The sequence below is a fragment of the Mizuhopecten yessoensis genome, unplaced genomic scaffold (assembly GCF_002113885.1).
Source record: "Mizuhopecten yessoensis strain PY_sf001 unplaced genomic scaffold, ASM211388v2 scaffold10959, whole genome shotgun sequence".
Lineage (NCBI taxonomy): Eukaryota > Metazoa > Mollusca > Bivalvia > Pectinida > Pectinidae > Mizuhopecten > Mizuhopecten yessoensis.
In genome coordinates this window covers 344,611-371,714 of record NW_018408807.1, presented here as the reverse complement: position 1 = coordinate 371,714, position 27,104 = coordinate 344,611, and the positions used below count along the sequence as shown (strand labels likewise).

General features: G+C 38.4%; 1 protein-coding gene across 1 annotated transcript; it reads right to left on the bottom strand.

Annotated features, from left to right (window-relative positions):
• Window positions 1-1,992: 1,992 nt before the first annotated feature.
• Window positions 1,993-4,556, bottom strand: LOC110464090 (mucin-2-like). Its single transcript, XM_021519127.1, has 3 exons — window positions 4,534-4,556; window positions 4,171-4,180; window positions 1,993-3,888 (listed from the first exon to the last, which is right to left on the bottom strand). Exons 1-3 carry the CDS (start codon window positions 4,554-4,556, stop codon window positions 1,993-1,995), a joined length of 1,929 nt encoding a protein of 642 aa, XP_021374802.1.
• Between the last annotated feature and the right edge of the window lie 22,548 nt (window positions 4,557-27,104).

The window sequence follows — 27,104 nt, the reverse complement described above, 5'->3', positions numbered from 1 at the left end:
TACACTTACAATTCCTCATAATGACAGACCACACATACGAATTATCGATCTTTCTTATACACTTACAATTCCTCATAATGACAGACCACACATACGAATTATCGATCTTTCTTATACACTTACAATTCCTTATAATGACAGACCACACATACGAATTATCTCTCTTTCTTATACACTTACAATTCCTTATAATGACAGACGACAAATACGAATTATCTCTCTTTCTTATACACTTACAATTCCTTATTATGACAGACGACATAAACGAATTATCGATCTTTCTTATACACTTACAATTCCTTATAATGACAGACAACATAAACGAATTGTCTCTCTTTCTTATACACTTACAATTCCTTATAATGACAGACAACATAAACGAATTATCTCGCTTTCTTATACGATTACAATTCCTTATAATGACAGACAGCATAAACGAATTTTCGATCTTTCTTATACGCTTACAATTCCTTATAATGAAAGACGACACATACGAATTATCTTTCTTTCTTATACACTTACAATTCCTTATAATGACAGACCACACATACGAATTATCGATCTTTCTTATACACTTACAATTCCTCATAATGACAGACCACACATACGAATTATCGATCTTTCTTATACACTTACAATTCCTTATAATGACAGGCGACACATACGAATTATCTTTATTTCTTATACACTTACAATTCCTTATAATGGTAAACTACACATACGAATTATCTATCTATCTTATACACTTACAATTCCTTATAATGACAGACCACACATACGAATTATCTCTCTTTCTTATACACTTACAATTCCTTATAATGACAGGCGACACATACGAATTATCTTTCTTCCTTATACACTTACAATTCCTTATAATGGTAAACGACACATACGAATTATCTATCTATCTTATACACTTACAATTCCTTATAATGACAGGCGACACATACGAATTATCTTTATTTCTTATACACTTACAATTCCTTATAATGGTAAACGACACAAACGAATTATCGATCTTTCTTATACACTTACAATTCCTCATAATGACAGACCACACATACGAATTATCGATCTTTCTTATACACTTACAATTCCTTATAATGACAGACCACACATACGAATTATCTCTCTTTCTTATACACTTACAATTCCTTATTATGACAGACGACATAAACGAATTATCGATCTTTCTTATACACTTACAATTCCTCATAATGACAGACCACACATACGAATTATCGATCTTTCTTATACACTTACAATTCCTCATAATGACAGACCACACATACGAATTATCGATCTTTCTTATACACTTACAATTCCTTATAATGACAGACAGCATAAACGAATTATCTATCTGTCTTATACGCTTGCAATTCCTTATAATGACAGACCACACATACGAATTATCGATCTTTCTTATACACTTACAATTCCTTATAATGACAGACGACACATGAAATACAAGACCTTTTGTTATACACTTACAGATGTACAATTTATTATAATGACAAACGAAAAAAGAAATATAACACCTTTTGGTATACATTTACAATTCCTTATAATGGCAAGCGACAAATGAAATACAAGACCATTTTTTAATCATTTACAATTTCATATATTGGTAAACGACAGTGAAATGCCGGACCTTTCTTTTACACTCACCTTACAATTCATTATAGCGGCAGACAACACGATGGCGAGATCCAATTCGGTTAATTTTATACGCCGTAAGGTTAAATAGCCAAATGATGTAGTAAACTGTTACATCGTCTGGATTTCTTATCCGACTGGTGGACTCTCTATTCCGACTGGTGGACTCTCTGTTCCGACAGGTGGACTCTCTGTTCCGACTGTTGGACTCTCTGTTCCGACTGGTGGACCCTGTGTTCCGACTGATGCACTCTCTGTTCCGACTGGTGGACTCTCTGTTCCGACTGTTGGACTCTCGGTTCCGACTGTTGGACTCTCAGTTCCGACTGGTGGACCCTATGTTCCGACTGTTGGACTCTCTGTTCCGACTGGTGGACCCTCTGTTCCGACTGGTGAACCCTCTGTTCCGACTGTTGGACTCTCTGTTCCGACTGGTGGACTCTCTGTTCCGACTGTTGGACTCTCTGTTCCGACTGTTTGACTCTCTGTTCCTACTGGTGGACTCTCTGTTCCGACTGGTGGACTCTCTGTTCCGACTGTTGCACTCTCTGTTCCGACTGGTGGACTCTCTGTTCCGACTGTTGGACTCTCGGTTCCGACTGTTGGACTCTCGGTTCCGACTGGTGGACCCTCTGTTCCGACTGGTGGATCCTCTGTTCCGACTGTTGGACTCTCTGTTCCGACTGGTGGACCCTCTGTTCCGACTGGTGAACCCTCTGTTCCGACTGTTGGACTCTCTTTTCCGACTGGTGGACTCTCTGTTCCGACTGTTGGACTCTCTGTTCCGACTGGTGGACTTTCTGTTTCGACTGGTGGACCCTCTGTTCCGACTGGTGGACTCTCTGTTCCGACTGTTGGACTCTCTGTCCCGACTGGTGGACTCTCTGTTCCTACTGGTGGACTCTCTGTTCCGACTGGTGGACCCTCTGTTCCGACTGGTGGACTCTCTGTTCCGACTGTTGAACTCTCTGTTCCGACTGGTGGACCCTCTGTTCCGACTGTAGGACTCTCGGTTCCGACTGGTGGACCCTCTGTTCCGACTGGTGGACGCTCTGTTCCGACTGGTGGACTCTCTGTTCCGCCTGGTGGACCCTCTGTTCCGGCTGATGGACTCTCTGTTCCGACTGGTGGACCCTCTGTTCCGACTGTAGGCCTCTCGGTTCCGACTGGTGGACCCTCTGTTCCGACTGTAGGCCTCTCGGTTCCGACTGGTGGACCCTCTGTTCCGACTGGTGGACCCTCTGTTCCGACTGGTGAACCCTCTGTTCCGACTGTTGGACTCTCTGTTCCGACTGTTGGACTCTCTGTTCCGACTGTTGGACTCTCTGTTCCGACTGGTGGACTCTCTGTTCCGACTGGTGGACTCTCTGTTCCAACTGGTGGATCCTCTTTTCCGACTTGTGGACTCTCTGTTCCGACTTGTGGACCCTCTGTTCCGACTGGTGGACTCTCTGTTCCGACTTGTGGCCCCTCTGTTCCGACTGGTGACCCCTCTGTTCCGACTGTTGGACTCTCGGTTCCGCCTGGTGGACTCTTTGTTCCGACTGTTGTACTCTCTGTTCCGACTGGTGCACTCTCTGTTCCGACTTGTGGCCCCTCTGTTCCGACTCGTGGACTCTCTGTTCCGCCTGGTGGACCCTCTGTTCCGACTGTTGGACTCTCGGTTCCGCCTGGTGGACTCTTTGTTCCGACTGGTGGACTCGCTGTCCCGACTGGTGGACTTTCTGTTCCGACTGGTGGGCTCTCTGTTCCGACTGGTGGTCTCTCTGTTCCGACTGGTGCACTCTCTGTTCCGACTGTTGCACTCTCGGTTCCGACTGGTACTGTTGGACTCTCTGTTCGGACTGGTGGACGCTCTGTTGCGACTGGTTGACTCTCTGTGCCGACTGATGGACCCTCGGTTCCGCCTGGTGGACTCTTTGTTCCGACTGTTGTACTCTCTGTTCCGACTTGTGGACTCTCTGTTCCGACTGGTGGACGCTCTGTTCCGACTGGTTGACTCTCTGTTCCGACTGATGGACCCTCGGTTCCGACTGGTGGACTCTCTGTTCCGACTGTTGGACTCTCGGTTCCGACTGGTGGACTCTCTGTTCCGACTGGTGGACCCTCTATTCCGACTGTTGGACTGTCTGTTCCGACTGGTTGACTCTCTGTTCCGACTGGTGGACTCTCTGTCCCGACTGGTGGACTCTGACACAATGCCCTCTCTAGTCCGAACAAACTATGCCCTCTCTAGTCATCCAATTTCAGTTTTGAATATAACGACAATATCTTTTAAAATAAAAAATATTAACTACTGTCCTAAATTTGAAATAAAGATGATGGTGATCTGTTACGTTTACACACTTTTGGTATGATACAATGTTTCACGAACGTTTAACGCGTGCTTTAATAATTTAACACTTTCTGGAAAATTCAGCACGTGACTTAAATGACAAGGGCCATTCCCCCTTTCTGATTTCCATTTAGATCACAGGACTTATGTTTAACAATGACAATAAACGGACAAGTTACTTGGTACAACCTGCTGGTTAATGTAAAAATTATAGTGAATTAATCATTTAATGAAGTAAACGTTTGCTAGATACCTGAACGAACCCTGCAGCAACTTTGTTAGATCAATTAAGAACCACTCCAACCAATTCTTCTTGTCTTCGTTTACTTCCATACGGTCATATGGTTGACCTCAGTATTTACCAAAGGCCAAGCTAGCGAGTATCACCATCCGTCAACTGGGAATGGGTGTGGCGAGAACATTCTAATGCTAGGGTGGATAAATTGTTAATCTAAAAAAAAAAATCTGTTCCTGCTGACAAAGGATTTTACAGCATAATTGTAAGCACTCCTATATTTTTCGAAATATGTGCTAATTCTTACCATTTTAGAGTTTCTAGAGCCATTTTCGTCAAAACCTCAAAACGAGAATTTCGAATTTTCACTCGTCTTCCTAGCAGAAATTTCTTCTCTTAAAACTTTTCTCCAAATTGCATATATAATTTCTTACGCTTAAATTACATCACATCTAATATAGTTGGTAAGTCGGTGATTTTTTTCCGAATCTTATGAACGAGGACTGATTTTAAAATAATCAAATCTTCAATATACTGATTCCAGTTATTAATCCATGGAGGAGGATGTTGGCCGCATGTTCACTGTTTTACTGGTCGATTTTTTTGTTTAATTTGCAAGAAGAAAATAATACAGATACTCAGGAACATTTCCAGTGGATTTTTAATTTACTTTTTTCAAAAATGAATGTGTGCAAAGAAGGTATATGTCAGCTTTAAGACAGCTGATTTTCACAGGGTCAGTCCTATTTATTATTTTTTAATTGCAATTTCTCTCACTAATTGTATCTATGGAAGTTCAAAACTTCTTTGACATTGAAAGAATAGCATTAATCTTGATGTATATATGTATGGTGTTTCCATAATGCCTGTTGTTGGCATATTGTCTGTCGACTTCTGAATTCTGATGGTATAGTTATTGACGCTGGTATTTGTTTTTGTTTTACTTCTGCGCGCTGATTTGTATTGCTGTTATTTTATCATATTTAGCAAAACTATCGTGATGTTTTAATATATCTGTTCAAATTTAATTATACGAACATCATCTAATTCGTATAACACTCCAATCATCACTGTTTCAGGAGGAAATTAATTCAACGCACTAGCTCAGAGAAAAACGGAAGAATACTACAACATCAACACACAAGGCTAAAACACAAGCCCACAATCCACCACAGACTCAACACTAACTTTACCATAGCATCAACATAAATGGACGTTCAATAGTAAGGCATCAACATACGAAACCAAAGAATATCACAACGGCAACCAAAAATGAAAAGAAATTCCACAAGATCAGATTTGACAAGGCCCGCTAAGGCTACACCACTTGTGGTAGCTGGTATGTATCTTTCTGGCTCATCCAGAATGTATGATGAACAACACTATAACCATGTCAGAAAACAGTATAACAATAAAACGTTAATGTTGGGGTAAATATATTACCGCTACAGTCATTCAACACTGATTGTGACACAATCATATTAGACAATAAAACGATGTATTATCTACACTATAATGTTCGGACATTTTTTAAAACCATTTTGCTTTCTAGTTTTTTGTATTATAAATCCGACAGACGGACCTCGTGATCCTGGCACCTAATTGTCTTATGTGCCACGTTGTGACATTAACCAGAGACCAACTTGTCTGAAGTCGGGATACAAAGAAGACCCTCAGAGGCCCATAAACCGGAGACAAATCACCAGGAAGCCAAACCTTCTCCAGAGAAATGTAATCATGAAAACAACAAAAAGCGTTAACCAACATAAGGATATTGATCCGGAAAGTGAGGCCGTCACCACTTCTCCCCCAGTCCAGCCCCTGTCGGCAAAGATTGCATTAACATCATCCCGGATCACCTTTTTAAAGGATATATGATTGAAGCTGATCTATTTGCTCAAATCATAAGGAGATGGCATTATTGATTTTTCATGGCAAACGTAAGAGTTGGATCCAACAGAAAGGCGGCGTCCATGGTATTTACCAGGAAGTGTGGTGGGCCTTGTGTACTTGAGTAGGCACCTGCCAAACAGGGTCAGAGCTAGTCAAGGATCTACAAATTGGGTTTGTCATCATGACGTGCTGCATACATATATGGAACTGTTCATTTTGGTACGACTTGCAACTCAATCCTTCATTTCATTTACAACATTGGTATACGGTATCTGGTTTAATTGTTGCGGCCTAAGCGAAAACTGGACACTGTGAAGTTTCTATGTCTTAATTGCTTGACCCTGTATGGTTAAGGATATAACAGGGGGGTGACAGTTTGGGTATATCATGTAGGATAGAATGTGTTTGTGTATGATGAAATGCATGAGCTGATCTCTGTTTCTGCGTGAGGAGGGGACATGTGCTATGTTGGTATTTCAGAATGGGGGTTGGGGGTGGTAGGGTGTGTGTGTGATATGTGTATGTGTGGGTGTTGGGGAGGGGACATCTGCTATGTTGGTATTTCAGAATGGGGGTTGGGGGTGGTAGGGTGTGTGTGTGATTTGTGTATGTGTGGGTGTTGGGGAGGGGCATTTGATATGTCGGTTATTCAGTATGGGGGAGTGGGATGTTGATTGTTGGTGATGAATGGGTGTTGGGAAGGGGGCATGTGCTGTGAGGGTGTGTGGTGTTGGGTATGGGGTATGTGATGTGTTAGTGTGTTGGTGTTGGGAAGGGGGTAGGTGATGTGTCAGTTTGTTGGTCTTTGGGAGGGGGCATGTTATGTGTCAGTGTGTTGGTGTGAGCTTATTTTGTGGGTGTGTAATAAAGAACTATGTCTGGGAGAAAGGGAATCATCATTGACAACCATCACTATGAAATAACTGACACGTTTTACACCACAGCTCTTTGTTTTTTCGCGTGTTAGAGTCAGGAACAAAAGCATCAGATGAACAACGCAACGGGAGTAACTGACGAGTGTTTCGTAATTTGTGTAAAGCATTTCGTGTTTTATGGGTGCACAGTTTGAATGTATCGGCATCTGTGACAATAAAACCAAAAGCGCGTGATATGTCACGTCAACATGTTCATTTTAATAGACTCTTTTATTTGTGTGTATCGAGAACACAGATATTCAACTCAAGGGGGTTATATATTGGAGCAGGAACTGAGGTACCACTATGGGTTAAACTTTAATGAATAAACATGAAACTAAGAGTAGTAAAATCACATATCCTTGATAGTACATTTTCTGTCCTTTTGACGTCACAATAATGAGCATGGCAATAAACACCAAAAATATACTGACGAGTCAACAGAACCATAACTCGAAATTGATAATACGAGGGCAAAATATGAACACAGAAAAATATTTACATATAGACCCTTGAAAAAAATTACATAGAAAAATAAGACCAGGTGTTCCAGAAGGTTAAACGTCTTCTGCTTCACCGACGACTCTCCGCCATGTAAATCTTATTCCACCCATATAATGGCACGCCCCCACACTGAGAACTCGGATAGCGACAGTAAGACCACAAGGCTCACTATTGAGCATAATACATACCACACAAAACAACAACACATATTTCCTTGCGAAACCATGGTGGCGACCATAAAATTTGCCAAACCAAGTCCTAAATTCAACGTGACTTCTTTGAAGCGTTGGGTTGTTGACGTTCCTCTCACAATATTGACGTAAAATGTTAGTGACGTCAACAAATAAAATCCTCCTAAAAGGAATCTCATGACTACATTTTTAGTGATTTATCTTCTGAAAAGATTTAAATGGCATTAGAATTATTTAATTCAACAAAACAATTTCATTAATGCTGCATTAACTCTTTAATTATTAGTTGAAAAATGTCGAAAAAGCAAAACTGTAATTGTCAATTATGTTATCTGAATAATCAGTTTCATTTCACTGATTTGGTCAATACCAATTGCATAACAGAACATGATTTATACTGCTCAGCTGTACATAAATTACAAGTGAGCAGGGAGTATGTAATAATGTATCAACGCCCAATAGACATCAAATTAACTATTGCCAGTTTGTTTGAATGTTTGGTTTGTCTATTGATTTGGGTAAGGATATTAATCATGACTCAACGTAACACTATTACTTTGATCCTAAAAACAATATCCAATCATTTTAACCGTTCTGACATCATAAATTTATATAACATATATATTTATATACATAGATATTTCTAATTTATTCCTTAATTTGAAATAAAAAGAAATATCTTGCATGCATAATAGTCAATATAGTTGTTTTTGTTTAAACTACAAACTCTTCTAGCACTTCTCATTTCCCCACATTGATCAATCAAGGAGAACTCTTGTCGGGAATAACAATAATCAAATGATTGCGACATGCTGATAAAGGGCGCGAGTTGATGGTTAATTCATTAGAAAATGGTCAGCCGAAGCAATATTTAACGATTTGTTGTGTTATTCAAATAAATAGTTTGTGCTTCCTGGCGAATACCTGTTATATTTCAACTAGAGGGAAAACATACTTTCCGATGAATATCCAGTGCATGATGCATGTTTTCTGAAAGAATAGAACAGACATCCACCAGCAAAGGACAGTTGTATCCAAAGTGATGAGTGTGATGTCATAACGATGACGTCACCAATGAGATGACGACGTTTAGTGTTACTCTTCACCCTGACGATCTGTTTTGCTCTTCCCCTTACAGTGTCGGTTATTGAGTGGTCTGTTCTCCAAACCAGTGGCGATCTGATATATACATATACAACTGATGTAGCGAAAACACTGATGTGATGGGATTCTTGAGATATATAAAGATGCATCTCAAGATGTTCTCAGAATAAAGGAAATGTTTGTAGACAATAAAGCACAAACAATCGTTCACCTGCAAGACTGAAAAAAAGTTTTTTTTTTATTTAGCAAAAACGGTTTTAAGGAAAATCTCACAGTGAACAGTCTTTGAAGACAAACCAACAGCGTTCTGTTATACTTTATTCTAGTACGAACGTTTTGTTTAACTAAAGGGCACATTAATAGGAAAATGATGTTACGACGGTGAAATTATTAACATGTAAAGGAAACTTAATCAATGTTATAGAAATAGTCTCAAACTCGTCTGACCAGGCGACTTTCTGAGTGCAAAATCGGAATGTCCTCGGCTGATGCTGTATCGATGGAAGGTTTAGAAAGCACAAACCTCTTATCAAAACACAATCATCAAACATCGCGTCGATCGTGAATCGTTCATGCACACGTAATTTACACATATTTTCGATTAAAGGATCAATGCTGGTGATGTTTAGTCCATTCGTTCGACCAGTGCACGCTAACGTTGTATTCAATCGGTATAACAGGGCTTTCACATGACCTTTGTGAGGGAGGACTATTAGTCATTAGTGATACACTGTAATAAATCGTGTTACGCATATAGAACTTAGTTAATACATCTGTCGTGCAATACAATAAGATGTATTCGATATATGGCCTGAACTGTCGTATATGTTACAGGTTGTTAACGCTATTTTCTATCTAATTAATTGCTATATATAGCACCGTCGTATGTTAATTGATATAATTAAACATATCCATTACTTTTTAAGCACAGCACAAGTTTTGACATCATTATGAAGGGATTTAATTGATTTATGTGATTACTTTTTCTTAATTGGAACGGTGGCAGGAATATTTTGTTACGAATACGTGGGTGGTTAGGTGTTAAAAATAGCGATGTTTTGTTCAGGATATAATGTCCAGGTAATTTTTTAATATACCATACATACATAGGGGGAAATGTGGGGTCCGTGAAAGAATTGGATGGTATCTTCTGTGTTTCCTTTAGGGGAACACCTTCAAAACCTTTGACTGTTGTACATGGTGCAACACTTATGCCATCTGTAAATATTTGTATTGCTATATACTCTTTTCCGTTGGCTAGTGCCTCACCAGAGTCATCATCGAGTGGCAACCTGTGGACACCGTGATCATGTGACCGTAGCCGTTTTAAAGACGTAAAACCTTTTGTGAAATGCAACAATCATAGTCCACATAAAAGCATGACGTTACACAGCAGTTTGTTGCCATTTCCGCTTTCGATTATTAGCCAATGAAACGTTCAAGCGGATAATTAAGATGTATGAGATTATGATACGTTAGGACCATTTTAGAAACAGGCATAGTTTGCCCTTATATCAATATCTAAGATAAAATGCGTACAACTTGCATGCTATAGCGCATAAATTATAGCTCCTCAGTTCATCATGTACAAATAGGTTATTTTCCCATTACGACAAGTCATATTTAGTCCAAAGTATCTTAATAACGGGGGAAATGAATCGCGGTCGAATTCAGAAAACGAAGGTTCTGTTAATTCCGGGACGAGACAGCGAAATCGTATAATGCCTCTATCAGAAGGTAATAATAAATTTAGTACATTGTATTACTTATTTCAAAAGTGGAGAAACCGTGCAACAATGTTGGTAAGAAGAGCCAAAACTGAATTCTATAAAAATGTCCTTGAAACATATAAAAAAAGGAACCCAATAAGTATTGGAAATATTTTTAAAAACTATCAACTTGTTCTTAACAAAACTTATCTTTGTTGGGTGACGAACAAACAGAAGAACCAATGGAAATAGCAATAATTTCAAGAACCCTTTTTACCAATGTTAATAAAGAGTATATCTTTGAAACAGGACCAGACAGTCCAACTAGCTCTCTTAGTGAAATTCAAATGTTTGTCTCTCCAACACTCCCTGCTAACACAGTCTATGATATTCCAGAAATACCATACACTTTTTGTTCATAAATTCCTGAAAAATCTTGATTGCACCAAGGCTATTGGCCTTGATGGAATTTCTGCCAAATATCATCGACTATCAGCAGATGTGGTATCAGAATCAATTACTAGGTAATATGTATATCACATACCTAACCAGTTCAAACTTGCAAAGTGAATCCTATTTTCAAAAGATGAGAAAACTTCCGTCAGTCATTATCCACCCATATCTATTCCTCTAGTATTATCTAAACTTCTTGAAAAACATGTACAGTCTTCAATTTACCAGTTCTTAAACACTTGTCATTTGCTCATTGAAAACCAGTCAGGATTTAGAAATTTACACACTTGTCAGACAGCTCTAACTGCACTAACAAATATATGGTGTGATGAACTGGACAACGGAAACCTTATTGGTGTGATGTATATTGATTTTCGTAAAGCTTTTGACCTCGTGGACCATAAAATTCTACTGCAAAAATGAAAATGTATGGATGTTCCGAAGGTGCTATCAAATGTGTGTCTTCTCATGCTTCACATTATGTAGGTTTGAGTTATCAGCTATATAGTAAGACCTTTTGTAAGCCTGTGTTTCTTCTGCTTACTTCTTATTAACGTGACTTTGGTTTTCTCGGTATTGATAACCATTTTATCATAGCACACTAGTTTTGCACTTATACAAAATCGTTCCGTAGGTATGATTCAATGACATTTATGTTTGTGTGTGCTCCGCATGGTAGTATCATCTGCATACATATACAACTGACAATGTTTAGAGCAAAGTGGCAAATCATTGACATAAATTAAAAACATCAAAGGCCCAATTATTGAACCCTGAGGGTCACTGGTTGTTATTTCGCAAAAAAATACTTAGTGAATTTTAAAAGACATCTTTTGAAATCCATTTACACCCTAACTTGGGATAAACATTTACAAGATGTGCTTAACAAAATCAGTTTTAAAATTTATCAACCAAGTGCATTAAGAACTTCTTTCCAGTGTCAGCCAGAATCACATAGTACATTCACAATTGCTTTATTCTACCATACATTGATTTTTGTTCAAACATTTGGGGACATTGCTCTAAACAATTAGTAAGTAAACCCTTCGAATCATCTTAGATGTGAATTATAGTGTTCCCAGTGCACAATTATTTGTCAAACTAAAATGGTTGCTTTTCATCCAAATAGTAGAATATAATGAATGTGTTTTAATGTTTAAAGTGATGGACAAATTGTGTCCAAACTGTCTGAATTGCAACACTCTTGTAAGCAGTGTTCACTCGTTTCAAACCAGATCAGCTACATCAGACAGATATATGTTGTACCAAAACACAGAACGGACAAAATTAAAAATTCTTTACGATACAATGGTCCCACCCTTTGGAACAGCCTAACAGCATCTGTCACTGACAGTCGGACACTGCCTACTTTAACAACATATACGATTATATAATAGCATATAATCGGTCAATTGTTACAGTTTGCCATATTGGTATACTAGACACAATATGTGTCTCTTAATTTCTAAAATGCAACATGAAAATTTATGCTTTGCATGACATTTATTCAACTGTCCAAACCTGTGATACTATAATCTTACCTGTGATATCCTACTATCTTAACCAAATGTATTTTATGTGTGCATGTATGCTATGTATCTTTTTTCTGACTCGTGCAGTAAATATTATATATTTTATGTCGACCACACATGAGATGAGTCCTTGACTCAATGTGTTATCGAATTTAAAAAAAAAGTCTTTTATTATTATTATCATTTATTGTTTATTTCTTCCAAAAGAGATGCCATATTTCGTTTGATTGACGAGAGCGCCTCGAGTGATGGCTAGGAGTAGCAAAATGTACCAGGTGTAATCACCTGCGTTTATATAAAGTCCTCCGCCAAGGATGTAATCACCTGAGTTTATATATAGTCCGCCGCCAAGGGTGTAATCAACTGAGTTTATGTATAGTCCGCCGCCAAGGGTGTAATCACATGAGTTTATATATAGTCCGCCGCCAAGGGTGTAATCACCTGAGTTTATGTAAAGTCCGCCGCCAAGGGTGTAATCACCTGAGTTTAGGTATAGTCCCCCGCCGAGGGTGTAATCACCTGAGTTTATGTATAGTCCGCCGCCAAGGGTGTAACCACCTGAGTTTATATATAGTCCGCCGCCAAGGGTGTAATCACCTGAGTTTATGTAAAGTCCGCCGCCAAGGGTGTAATCACCTGAGTTTAGGTATAGTCCCCCGCCGAGGGTGTAATCACCTGAGTTTATGTATAGTCCGCCGCCAAGGGTGTAACCACCTGAGTTTATATATAGTCCGCCGCCAAGGGTGTAATCACCTGAGTTTAGGTATAGTCACCCGCCGAGGGTGTAATCACCTGAGTTTATGTATAGTCCGCCGCCAAGGGTGTAACCACCTGAGTTTATATATAGTCCGCCGCCAAGGGTGTAATCACCTGAGTTTAGGTATAGTCACCCGCCGAGGGTGTAATCACCTGAGTTTATGTATAGTCCGCCGCCAAGGGTGTAACCACCTGAGTTTATATATAGTCCGCCGCCAAGGGTGTAATCACCTGAGTTTAGGTATAGTCCCCCGCCGAGGGTGTAATCACCTGAGTTTATGTATAGTCCGCCGCCAAGGGTGTAACCACCTGAGTTTATATATAGTCCGCCGCCAAGGGTGTAATCACCTGAGTTTAGGTATAGTCACCCGCCGAGGGTGTAATCACCTGAGTTATGTATAGTCCGCCGCCAAGGGTGTAATCACCTGAGTTTATGTATAGTCCGCCGCCGAGGGTGTAATCACCTGAGTTATGTATAGTCCGCCGCCAAGGGTGTAATCACCTGAGTTATGTATAGTCCGCCGCGAAGGATGTAATCACCTGAGTTATGTATAGTCCGCCGCCGAGGGTGTTATCACCTGAGTGTATATATAGTCCGCCGCCAAGGGTGTAAGCATCTGAGTTTATATATAGTCCGCCGCCAAGGGTTTAATCACCTGAGTTTATGTATAGTCCACCGCCAAGGGTGTAATCATCTGAGTTTATGTATAGTCCGCCGCCAAGGATGTTATCACCTGAGTATATGTATAGTCCGCCGCCGAGGGTTTAATCACCTGAGTGTATATATAGTCCGCCGCCAAGGGTGTAAGCATCTGAGTTTATATATAGTCCGCCGCCAAGGGTGTAATCACCTGAGTTATGTTTAATCCGCCGCCGAGGGTGTAAGCATCTGAGTATATGTATAGTCCGCCGCCAAGGGTGTAATCACTTGAGTTTATGTATAGTCCGCCGCCAAGGGTTTAATCACCTGAGTTTATGTATAGTCCGCCGCCGAGGGTGTAAGCATCTGAGTTTATGTATAGTCCGCCGCCAAGGATGTTATCACCTGAGTATATGTATAGTCCGCCGCCAAGGATGTAATCACCTAAGTATATGTATAGTCCGCCGCCAAGGGTGTAATCCCCTGAGTTTATATATAGTCCGCCGCCAAGGGTTTAATCACCTGAGTTTATGTATAGTCCGCCGCCAAGGGTGTAATCATCTGAGTTTATGTATAGTCCGCCGCCAAGGATGTAATCACCTAGGTATATGTATAGTCCGCCGCCAAGGGTGTAATCACCTGAGTTATGTCTAGTCCGCCGCCGAGGGTGTAAGCATCTGAGTATATTTATAGTCCGCCGCCAAGGGTGTAATCACCTGAGTTCATGTATAGTCCGCCGCCAAGGGTGTAATCACCTGAGTTTATATATAGTCCGCCGCCAAGGGTGTAATCACCTGAGTTATGTTTAGTCCGCCGCCGAGGGTGTAAGCATCTGAGTATATGTATAGTCCGCCGCCAAGGGTGTACTCACCTGAGTTATGTTTAGTCCGCCGCCAAGGATGTAATCACCTGAGTTTATGTATAGTCCGCCGCCGAGGGTGTAAGCATCTGAGTATATGTATAGTCCGCCGCCAAGGGTGTTATCACCTGAGTTTATGTATAGTCCGCCGCCAAGGGTGTAATCACCTGAGTTTATGTATAGTCCGCCGCGAAGGATGTAATCACCTGAGTTATGTATAATTACCGTTTGTGTTTCACTGTTTGAACGTGTTATTTATCTGTTCAAGAAACAATGTTTTTAAAAATAGAATATTCCTTCAATCACGGGAATAAGACCCCGGATGAAGTAATCACTCCCTGGACGACTGTTCCACTTCATTTTGACTCTAACATGTCACCTCCTCTAAGCGTTGTCTTTGATCACATAACGTATCAGACCTGAGAGTTTGAGAAACGCAAATAAACAAACGAAACAAGTTTTCTCTATCAGAGCAGGAACGGACAGGCTGGCTATCAACATCAAAGACACATGCATAGCAATCTTCTGTGCTGTCTCGCTTTTACAACGCTCTTTCTCAATTACCTTGGTTCTTTCATCTTAAAATCTCATTTTATCGACCTATTGCTTTTTTATTTCAAACCTACAACCAGCTACTAATCAGAAAGCAGACAGGTGTACAACCTGCCGTCAGCTCTGTTTTGATCTCATTAAATTGAAAGAAACAGGAAATTTATTTCATACAAAACCATTTCAAACGAATTCCTTGTTAATCGATTATAATGAAACGAGTTTCAGCGAGATTCATAAAATTAAAATATATTGGGAACGAGTTTGTGATTATTTTTAACAAAAACATTAAAAATGGCCCATTTCGTGATTATTACGCTCAGACATAAAAATAAGATTTTTGGAAGAAAAGTAAGTATTGCGAGAATTCCGTAGTCCTCCATTATCTGAAGCGCACTGCTCCTATCCCCAATCCGAGATTTTCAATCCGACATTGAGTATGAACCATTTATCATTCCTAGCATATTCTCTCGTCTTCGACAGTTGACCTGGATCTTGACATTTTAACACCCGAACTATTCTTCATTCAGACGCCATTTTTCATTCACCCGCCCGGTCCAGGAGCCCTGTCGTTTCCCGAGGCAGCTTTACCACAAAGCATGTAACTGTAAGCTTCTTAATTTTGAAGTGATTCGATTCGAGGTGACACTTTCAAATCAATATTCATTTAGGGTTTCACGGGCACCGCGGGGTCTTGGAATCCACAAAGCAGGTAACGGACGTGCGCTCTGTATGGATCGCTCGTCTGAATTCCAAACCGAGGTTCTCTATGGCATGGCGACTCTATAGCCCTATCGCTAAGTAATGGGCCACGTGCTGGTCACGTGAACTGATTTAAACTACATCTCCATTAAAGTTCTTTTTCTGTACCTTAAGCACCAACGTTTACTTTCTAATCGCTGTTTTACTTAAGAGCTATTATTACGAATTTACAAACTTCTGGTCAGAATGGGCGGAATACCTTAAACTGAACTAAGTCGGGACTTTTATTCTTCTCTTGCGAGACATTTGTACACAGTGTATTAGGAATTAAATGGTAGTAAAACCAGAATTCACATTTAAGTCTATATAATTACTAGTATACGATACAATATCAATACACAGACCAGGTTCGAAGACCAATAAAGGGTCATTTTAAAACCACTCGGTTTAGCTTCAGTCCCTGATTTATTCCCTACGTCCTAGATCGCTAGTGACCGACATTTCCCCCTGGAGTTGACAGGAGACAACATGTCGGTGCCACATGCATTGTAGTCTACCCTTCCAGAACATATGGTCGAGCATCTAGGCCTTTGTTTAATGCCTGGTTAGCTTGAAGAGTTGTTAACATACGTTTTAAAATGTAATTTTGAGAAAATAATTGAACACTAATAACTTAAGTTTCACATTTCATCTTTTGTTTTTGGAAATGTAATTACTTTCTATTTTTGTGTAAGCATTAAACATGTCGTTAAGCTAATCAATCTCTGTATGAATGGGTCTTGGTTTTAGCCCAGATTTTGTCCTTAATTGTTGCTTTTATAATATGTCTGTCATACCATCAAGCTTCTATATAGCATTATAACACCACCACAGACATAAGGTGACGTTACAGGCAACCAATACGATGACGTCGAAATTCTTATCACAAGTAAGGGGGTTTAGTGCTTTAAGTGGAGTTCTGAAGCAATTTTTCATACTTTTTTAAAGGCGTTGTAAAGCATATGGTAAACGGAATAATAAATCCGTTCTCAATCTAATTAAATGTTATGGAACTTGTTTAAGAACGTTTAATTAAAATCCCATGTATTTGAAAAATGTTTCATATCACTCTTTTTACCCGATACCATCAACCTCCCCTAACTGTCATCTAATTATCGTTGCAGGCAATTTCATACATGCTTTCTTGACCATTATACTGTATATAATGAAGTAATTGGAAAGAACCTCTCATTAGAATAAGGGCATACCATCTTACTGTTTCGTTTGACTCTGTGGGGGAAATGAAGCGTTCTAGGGCGATGACAACAATACAGTAATATGTCATCTGTCCAACATTGTGTGATGATTTCACATTGTTTCTGGTTAGTCGACTTTTGATACTTTTTCATCATTTGGTCTATCACTTCTCATAGCTGAACAAGCATTTGTCTCATGAACCGATAAAGGGCCTGGATTAGTCTGAGATTTCAGAGATTTTTATTATCACTCAGGCACACTATTGTGCGCAAAAAGAGGTCATCATAAAGTACAATATAACAATGATATGGTTGACCTTAAAGCAATCATCTTACTATGCTAGCGTACAATAATATAGTGGAAACTATTACACTCCTCATACAATGATAAACACAATATTACACTGTACTATCATACCTTATTATAATAGACAGTATAACGCACTGATCATACAATGACACTCGTCATATACTGTGATATACATTATTACACTCATTTTACAATACTATTACGATGGTATAATACATAGCATTACATTCACACATACCGTGCGTTCACACTATGGTATAGCAGGCACTGTTGCATCCATCTTACAGTACAATCCTACAATAATATTATTACAGTATTACACATATATTACTCGCACTCCATAATACATATATTATAGATAGTATACCACACCATACAGTACAATCATACCATGGCATAATAGTGACTATACTACTCATCATACCATATAATATTACAAAGGTATAATAGACAGTGTTACAATCCCATCATACAATACTGTAATAGACAGATAACAAACAAACCATGATAAGCAAGCTGTAACCACACTCATTATGCAATACAATTATGTTAGGTTTAGCAAATGATCAGTAATATCTATATGTATACAAAAGTTTACAGTTTGATGTGTGAAATTCACATATTATTTTTTAATTGTCTTTCTAGTAATTGTATGAACAGCGATAGATTTGATAATATTCTAACATTACATATTGATATTAATCCTTTCATTTTATGAACAGATGGATTAGAGGTGTAATAAATAGGTATATATTTTCTGCGGATTTGACTTACATAAGCATTTGAACATATAAACAAATAATGATACTCGCTTCCAACTCCAGTAAAACAAAGCGGACAGATTCTGCCTTCACGTGGTGTTCTAGTCCATCGCCCAGTCTCTATAGGCAGAGATATATTACTGGTTCTGAACTTACAGATAGTTATTCTATCTTTTTGTTTGAGCATAGTTAAGTATTTTTCAAACTGAAATTGATGTTTAAATATTGCATATGTTTGACCCCGGGAAGAATTTTCAATATCAGTATACCATTGTTGTATAAATTGGTCATACAGAATAGTTTTAAAACTAACCCTAAGGTAATTTTTATTCATAGTGCAAGTTTTTTGTTGTAACCATACGTAACTTAGTCCCGTGCAATTGAATAGATTCTTGATATATGAAATCCATTTAAAATCAGCGAAATCATTTTCATGTAAATTCAGCATAAGCTTGTACATTATACTAGACAATTTATTTTCACCTGTAATTAGTTTATACCAAAACATTATCATTCTAGATTTAATTTCAATATTCAGAGGGTACCTACCCGTTTCACCATATACCATTATATTTGCTGTGGAGCTACGTATGTTTAAAATTCTTTTACAAAACTGTACATGTAATTTCTCAATCATATTGGTATTTTCAAACCCCCAAATTTCTGAGGAGTACAAGAGGATTGGGGATATTAATACATCAAACAATTTTAATTGTAGGTCAATTGGTAAAATAATATTTCTTATTTTTTTATATAATGCATACATTGCTTTTTGAGCCTGTTCAACAAGTTTTTTTCTTGCTTTACAGAAACTGCCATTATAATGAAACAGCAGTCCTAGAAACGAGTAACAGTCATGTGTTTGCAACTCTTCACCAAAAAGAGTAAAACGAATATTTTGTGCATTACTTTTTCTTTTTTCAAAGATAACAACTTTAGTTTTATTGAGATTAACTTTAAGTTTCCAAATAGTACAGTAAGTTTCAAATTCACGGAAAGCATTCTGTAGACCTTTAGCTGTTTCAGACATAACAACTGTGTCATCTGCATATAGCAGAATAAATAATTTAACAAATATACCCATGCGATCTTGAAATAAATTATCAATATAATGGAGTTGGTCAACATTATTTTGCATTAAAAATTCTTCTAAATCATTTAAATATATTGAGAACAAAAATGGGGAGAGATTTTCACCTTGTTTTACCCCGACGTGACATGTGAAAAAATCAGTCATACCATTGCTAGTTTTTACGCAAGATTTAGTGTTTGCATACAGATTAATTATAGCATTAAATATCTTTCCTGTGATATTATTTTTTAATAATTTCTTCCATAAACCTACTCTCCAAACAGTATCAAACGCTTTTCTGAAATCGATGAATGAACAGAATAGCTTTTTACTTTTTGAAAAGTATATAGATATTAAAGCATGAAGGATAAATATATTTTCAGTTGTAGAATAGTCTTTCCTAAAACCAGCTTGAACACTGGAAATTAGATCAATTTCTTCTGAAAGTCTATTTAATCTAGAGTGCAAAATAGCAGTAAATACTTTGCCAAGACATGAGACTAATGTAATAGCTCGATAGTTATCGAGATTTTTAGGGTCACCCTTCTTTTTGTATATGGGTTTTATTACTCCAATTGTCCATGCTTCTGGTACACGGCCAGAGTTCAATATAACATTAAAAAGTTTAACATATATAGGTAGTAGTATAGACTGTGTCTGAGACATGTTTGCTCCATCCCTTTGTCATTGGGATCACAAATGTTCTAGTACAGTAATTGGTGGCTGAAGGCACAAACAAACTCACTGTACTAAAGAAGGTTTTCTTTACCATTCTATCATTGCATTGTACATATAATACTGACTACCAACTAATTTATTTGGTATTTTTGACCAAAGTAAGGCAAAAAAGGAGATACTAATGGTATCTTTGACAGATAAATTAACATTGAATTTGTATACAGCATTTCTCAAAAAACGATATTGGTATATGCTTCATATAGTTTTATTACTTAGTATCTATCTAAGATAAGTTAACAAAATTTACTTATGTATCTTATAAATCAAACAAAGACTATATGACGGTCCTTAAAAGTATATTTTTAAAGAAAACTGAATACGATATCACCTTAAACAATAGACGAAAGTAAAGTCCTTTTGTAATATTACTTCAAACATGGCTGATAACAGGGGCGATCTGGCAGAAAGAGGAAGAAAATAGGAAGGTTAATGGAGAGCAGATGGGAAACCCAGCGAAGTGGACTCGACAGGTGAGATTGTCAGAGAGCTGGGGCTGTATTCAAGAAACCGTTCTCGTGCTTAGGCTTGGATTCCGTGCTCAGAGTACATTTCTTGTAACTCACTTGAATTCTTCGACATAATCGACGAAAAGTTGATTTTCCCTTAATTTATCACAAAAAACTAGAAATATGCATTGAAAAAGGGTTGGCAGATTGATTCTTGTTTCAAATATAGTACCGTTCACGCTTCAGCGAGATGATAGTCCGATGGCATCCATTGCTTGGATACTTCAACATCTAGATACATGGAACATATTCGGGATCCATTATGTCTAATCATACAACAAAGGGATGTTTACAAACTTCTTATTCCATGGAGGCACATTCAAACTTCTTATTCCATGGAGACACATTCAAACTTCTTATTCCATGGAGGCACATTCAAATTTCTTTAGCGGTAAAGTAAACATTCGAGCGCGTCGTTCCATGATCAGTGTGTCAATGTGCGTACATGATGACCGTTATATAAGTGAATAAAATATTTTCCAAGTTCGCTAACCAAGTGTTACGATCCAGTACTTAGCTCTATACTACGGCTACCATCTAAAGTAACTTATAATCTTTTTACTAAAGATGCAAAATTAATGGTGGTACTTCTGATATTAGTTTGTGGAGCCAAAATATGAAGACTTGCAAGTCAAACAGGTGTAGCTCCTGAATTCCAAAACTTAAAGTTACTCCAGTTAACTACATGTAACGTGTCTCCGGTTCGGTTTGGTTTAGTATTGTTTAACGTCCCATCAACAGCTATGTTAATTTAAGGACGGCCTCCCCTGTGTGCAAGATGGATCTCCGTGTTTTTTTTATGGTTTTGCCATGATTCAATATATGTAGAGTTTATTTCTATATAAACAATCGTTAGAGTAGCAGAGTTTGAAATACATTTGTGTGGGGCTCTGGGGTGTATTTCCTGCTCAACGTTGCGACGAAACATTTGAACACATACTTTTTTTTATTCTGCTTCACGAAGCCAAGTATCTGCCTCCATGCATTTTCTTGCCATCAAATACTATATGGTAAGACAATCTTTTAAAAAGGGAATTCTAATTTAAACTCAATCATCCAAGGATATTTTCACTTTGGACTGATAATTATTTTGGTATATGCAGGCGATAGGCTTTCATCTGAAATATGCAAGCCAGACGTGCCTAGTGAGTCTTTCGTGTGAAAAAAGGAAGTTTGTGGTCACAGAGGCGTCCCAAATAAGTGCGATCAAAATAAGTCAAAGGTTTCTATTTTTGTCTTTCATTTGAAACAAAGGAAGATAAACGATTTGTTTTCTGATGGAATTCACTTTTTTACAAGGTTGCAAAAAAATCCTGAGGATATTTATGCTTCCGTTAAGCATTCAAAGAGATTTTCGTTTCAGTTGGAGGCTCCCATAGTTAATTGCCCTTCAATGCAGCATATAAAATTATTTAGAAGATCAGTTCATTATCTCAGAGGCGTCCCAAATATAGGTTATCAAAATAAATAAGAGGTTTCTATTTACTGGTTTTATCTCCATCCACACTGCAAAGTCCGACATTTTGATTTTGATTTGGCATTTTCTGTTCGGACTATTGCGATGGAGATTGTTAATATTTCGCCAAAGGGCCTGTTTCCAGTAATGTTAATTCTCCATAGGAGCCTGCCCCCGTATAATTTCTTATCTAGCTCAACTACTGTTTTTTTCTTTTCCGAAGAATAATTTTACACCTTTCCGACACCCAGATTTCATAATTTCAGTGAAAATGTATTTTTATAAAGTTGTCAATTTCAGCATCAAAGACATAAGTTCGTAAATAAAAGAAGGTTATCTCGAAATTGTAATTCGCAACATAGTATAAATTTCTTTTGATAAATATTTCCAAAACATCGTGTTTATTCATAAAACAAAAAAAAAAATATTCTCGGATGAAAATGCACTTGCAGAGACACAATTATGAAGAAAAATGCCATAAAATTGCAATTTTCTCCCGTTATATAGTTTTGGATGCAAATTTCCATCAGAAAATCGGATAGAGCTTTACTTGTTTCATATGTGTACCAAAAATCAGCTAATTCCATGTGGTGGAACGTTCTCATATCGCCGCCTGAATGTGGTTGTAAATTGAAAGAAAAGGGGAAATGAGTAACAACCTTGTCTGAAACCCTATTATATAGCTTATTATATACAAACTTTTATATTGAATATCAGAGCGGATATTTTCATGACAGTTTTATGATGTGTAACGACTAAATAAACAGTATCGATATAAAGATTTACACTGAGGACACCCTGATACATGAATACTGTTCTATCTCAAGTTGTCCTCTTCTGAATTTTCTGATCGTGTGGCCTTGTACATTTATCCGTATCTTCTTGTCTTTGTCTATACGTTTACGGAATCATTGACTCGACGCTAGCTATTCTTGTCTCACTTTCCTTGTTTTATTGTCCCATCTCCAAAGCGTTGTGGCTCTGTCAGGGTTGGGACCCTGACTTGTCTCACTTTCTTTGTGCCTGCCGACCACGCCACATCGAATAGATAGATTATCCATATGAAATACTTTATTTTGTTCTAAGTAATCAATCAATTCTGCGCTTCTTGGAGGTATTGAATGTGATTTATTATATTGTCTTGTTATTTTGTGTAATTAGTTGTTCGTTATTTATCACACATTTTCGCATAATTGTACCAAACTACTAAGTATTAGCTGTTTACAGCAATCATCGGTGGCTTGCTATTTTGTTACTTTATCGACGCTTCATAAACCAATCGTTATTGTTTCAAGATGGAGGGTAAATGTGTTGGAGAAGGGTGTCAAGTATACTTCAAGAAACGTAGTGGCAATAAGAACAGAAGTGCACGCAATGTAAATAGTCCACAATATAAATGGCTCCTAGATACGCTGGTGCAACAAGGATTGATGTCAGCAAAGGAACAAGCACTTATTTGCCAGAAGTGCTACATGAAGTATCTTCGGAACAAAAATCAGCCTGAACCTGAACCCGAGCAGAACCAGGAAATAGAGGAAGAAGACGACTCCCCGTCCCATATCCTGCCGTTGCTGACCCTTCATGATCTTTTGAATGGATCATCTTCACACAAAAAATGCTGTCTCTGTCTTGTTACCTTTGCAAGAAATGGAACAAAATCATCAGTCTTACCAAAACGTGCAAGACATCACCTGATCTATTCACACAAACTGTGGTGTCCCACCTCATCCCGCGTCTGCTCCATTCACCTTATTGGTAACGACTTAGATCCGTCTACAGAGGTTGTCCTTGATGGTAGAGGTTCCTTGGAATCTCAGTTACCATCAAAATCGTCCGAAATCATTAATGACCTCCTAGAGGTGTCGCACGTCCTTTCACAGAACCAGTCTGCGTTTACAATAAGCTTTTCTTCTCTTGATGACTCGGCATGCATGGCCTGGACAGGTTGGTCCAAAGATCAGTTCCTCGAAATCCACTCGCACTGTTCCCCATATCTTTCATCTGGTATATATACCAAGACTACACACGATGCTCTATTACTGTTCTGGGTAAAACTGAAAACCGACATTTCCTGGAGTCAGTGTTCTTCTCTTTTTGGAATTTCCAAGTCAAGTGTGTCCAAAACTTTCCACTCCATAGTACAGGCATTAGACACATCGATAGTCCCACAATTTCTAGGTCCGGATCACTTGACAAGAGAACAGTTGCTCGGGCACAATACTGTCTTTTCAGAAGCATTTTTTGGAGATAAAGCCACTGCCATATTAGATGGCACCTATATTTATATCCAGAAAAGCTCCGACCACAAGCTCCAGAGAATGTCCTACTGTGGCCAGAAGAAGAGAAACTATCTCAAATTCATGAGCATCGCCTTACCAGATGGCTACATTCTGGACACAGTAGGACCATTCACTGGCAGCGAAAATGATGCTACAATTACAAAAAAAGTCATGGACAAGCTAGTTACTTGGCTACAACCAGACGACAACGTTGTCGTTGACCGAGGTTTTAGAGATGTCCTACCAGTTCTCGAAGCCTCTGGCCTCAATGCTAGCATGCCGTCATACCTGAAACCCGGTCAAAGTCAACATTCTGACGTCCAAGCAAATCTTGACAGAACTATCACCAAATCGAGGTGGATTGTGGAATCCTATCATGGTCGTCTGAAACACTGGACGTTCTTCCGAACGCAATTGGTGTCTAACAGCTTTATCAATGTCATCGAGGCTTTGCTTCGAACCGTCACAGCCTGTCTGAATGGTATTAGAGGACCGATCTACCAGAGATCTCCAGAGAGAGATGCCAAAGATAGGCTAATGGCTGAACGTATGAAGGACCGTTTGACAACACCGAATGGTTTAGCTCAGAGAGTCAAGACAGATCCGGATCTATCTAGACGGGCAAGGTCCGAGTTTGTCAAGATGGATGCATCTTCCGTACTGTTTCCCCGTCTCGATCTTGATTACTTGAGAACCATTACGTGTGGAACGTATCAGATATCTCTGGCTCCTGGTTACATCGCCGAACATTTAAGTGATGACGGAGACTATGAGGTGTGGCTTTACCAGCACTCCCCAGACCTTCTCCGATGTCAAATACATTCTCGACACAAAAGCCAAACGAAATATAACGTTTGGATACGGTTCACCGTTTCACCCGATGTTGAGGCCCCAATAAAGGACTACTACTGCCAGTGCCCAGTTGGAGAGAGAACGATGGGAATGTGTGCGCACATCTCCAGTATCTTGTACTACCTTGGGTATTACAGGACGCTGGAAAACCCTCGACCATTACAACCACAGGTAAAGAAATTCCGACAAAACTTGAAATAGTTTTCCATGCGGCAACGGAGTGCATATGTCGAAAGTATGTTTGGGGCTCGATATGAAAGATCCCCGTTACCATGTGACTAACCAAACTTATAAATATAGGTATTATACAATCGCCCGTAGCTATGAACACTCCCGTAAATGCGAAAACCAACCAAAATCATAAGGAACACGTTTTGTTTGTTGTTCTGTCTATTTGTCAGCCAATGTCTTCAACCACGGGGACTTGTGAAGTAGCCATCTTGGATTTTTTTTATGAAAAAGTGTTTCTCTCACTTTTTTTCATATCTGTGTACATATTCTCAACATACCGAGCAAATACTCTCGTTTTTTTGTTAATTATCTAAAGAAAGTCGAAAATCGGCAATTCAACCATAGGCTAATTCAACCCAACATTTGAAAATGTTCCACCACTTACATTTTGATGATTTTTCCTCTCATCAATAGCATATTACGTACTGTTTAATAGGATAAAAATTGGTTTGCATCCAACGCCCATAAAAGGGTGTATTCTCTAAAAAACACAGTTTTTGTGTCTAAAATGTTATCATCGAAAATGGCATTTTTGAGATTGTTTCTTCCATAAAACAGCCAAATGGCGCGATGGAAACATGATTTTTTGTCACAATCATGCCATGAATGTATTCTTTACGGTGACCATCATTTGATTAGATTTTCATTAATATTTTACATAACATGCACATTTTATCAACACTTAGACAGCTTCTGAAAGGTACAACTTTGAGGAGCCATAAAAAACAAACCAAGTGACCTAAATCTTTATACTTTATAGATTTGTGACCACAACGGCATGGGCAATGCATCACCAACAGGAAATTTGAATCAGAGAAGGGGCCGTTTTGGAAACCGGCCCTTTGTTATTTCTGGCCTTTTCTTAATAAAATTTGTCTTTTTATCTTGTGGGGGAAAAGAGTGGTGGGGGTTGGTTGGCTGTAAATACAACTCCTCGTTGTTCACAATCAAGATTCCTATACGGTTCAAAATTTCAACATTGAACATGTGTAAAATCCCATTACACCACCAACGTATATATATATCCTTTCCGCCAACTCATAATCTCGTCAGCAACTCCTAACCGTTCTGTTCACTGTCGTATATCTAATTATTTCCAGTCTTAAAAAGTAATTAAGTTACGCTATTGAAATGTCGCACTAGTATCTCTGATCTTTATTTATACATAAGTCCGTATAATGCCAAATCCGTAGCTGAATTGAGTCATTTCGGTACATATATAACAAGTATTGTGCATACGTTTCCAGCGTAGCCGAAATCGACATCGATTTTATAGACAACTCGTACACATTTTACTACGCTTAGAACTTCTCATAATAACGAGTTGGAACTGTACAAAGGGAGGCAACTCTCAAAACTAAATAGGACCAATAAGGACAGTAGACTTGAGCTCTAACGCCACAGTTCCACAATAGAACCTCACTGTAGGCTATTCAGAAATAGTTTGTCTTCTGGTAGGGAAGGGACATTCAGATTAAAATATCTTCCGTAAATATATATTTTTGATTATACAGTAGGAGAGCCAGAGAACTTCTAAGTAACCGTTGATTGTAAAAAAAAACTAGAAAACAATACAATTATTAAAAACAAAATGTTTTCAGCGTATTTGAATATAGATTAAAGTGTATAATG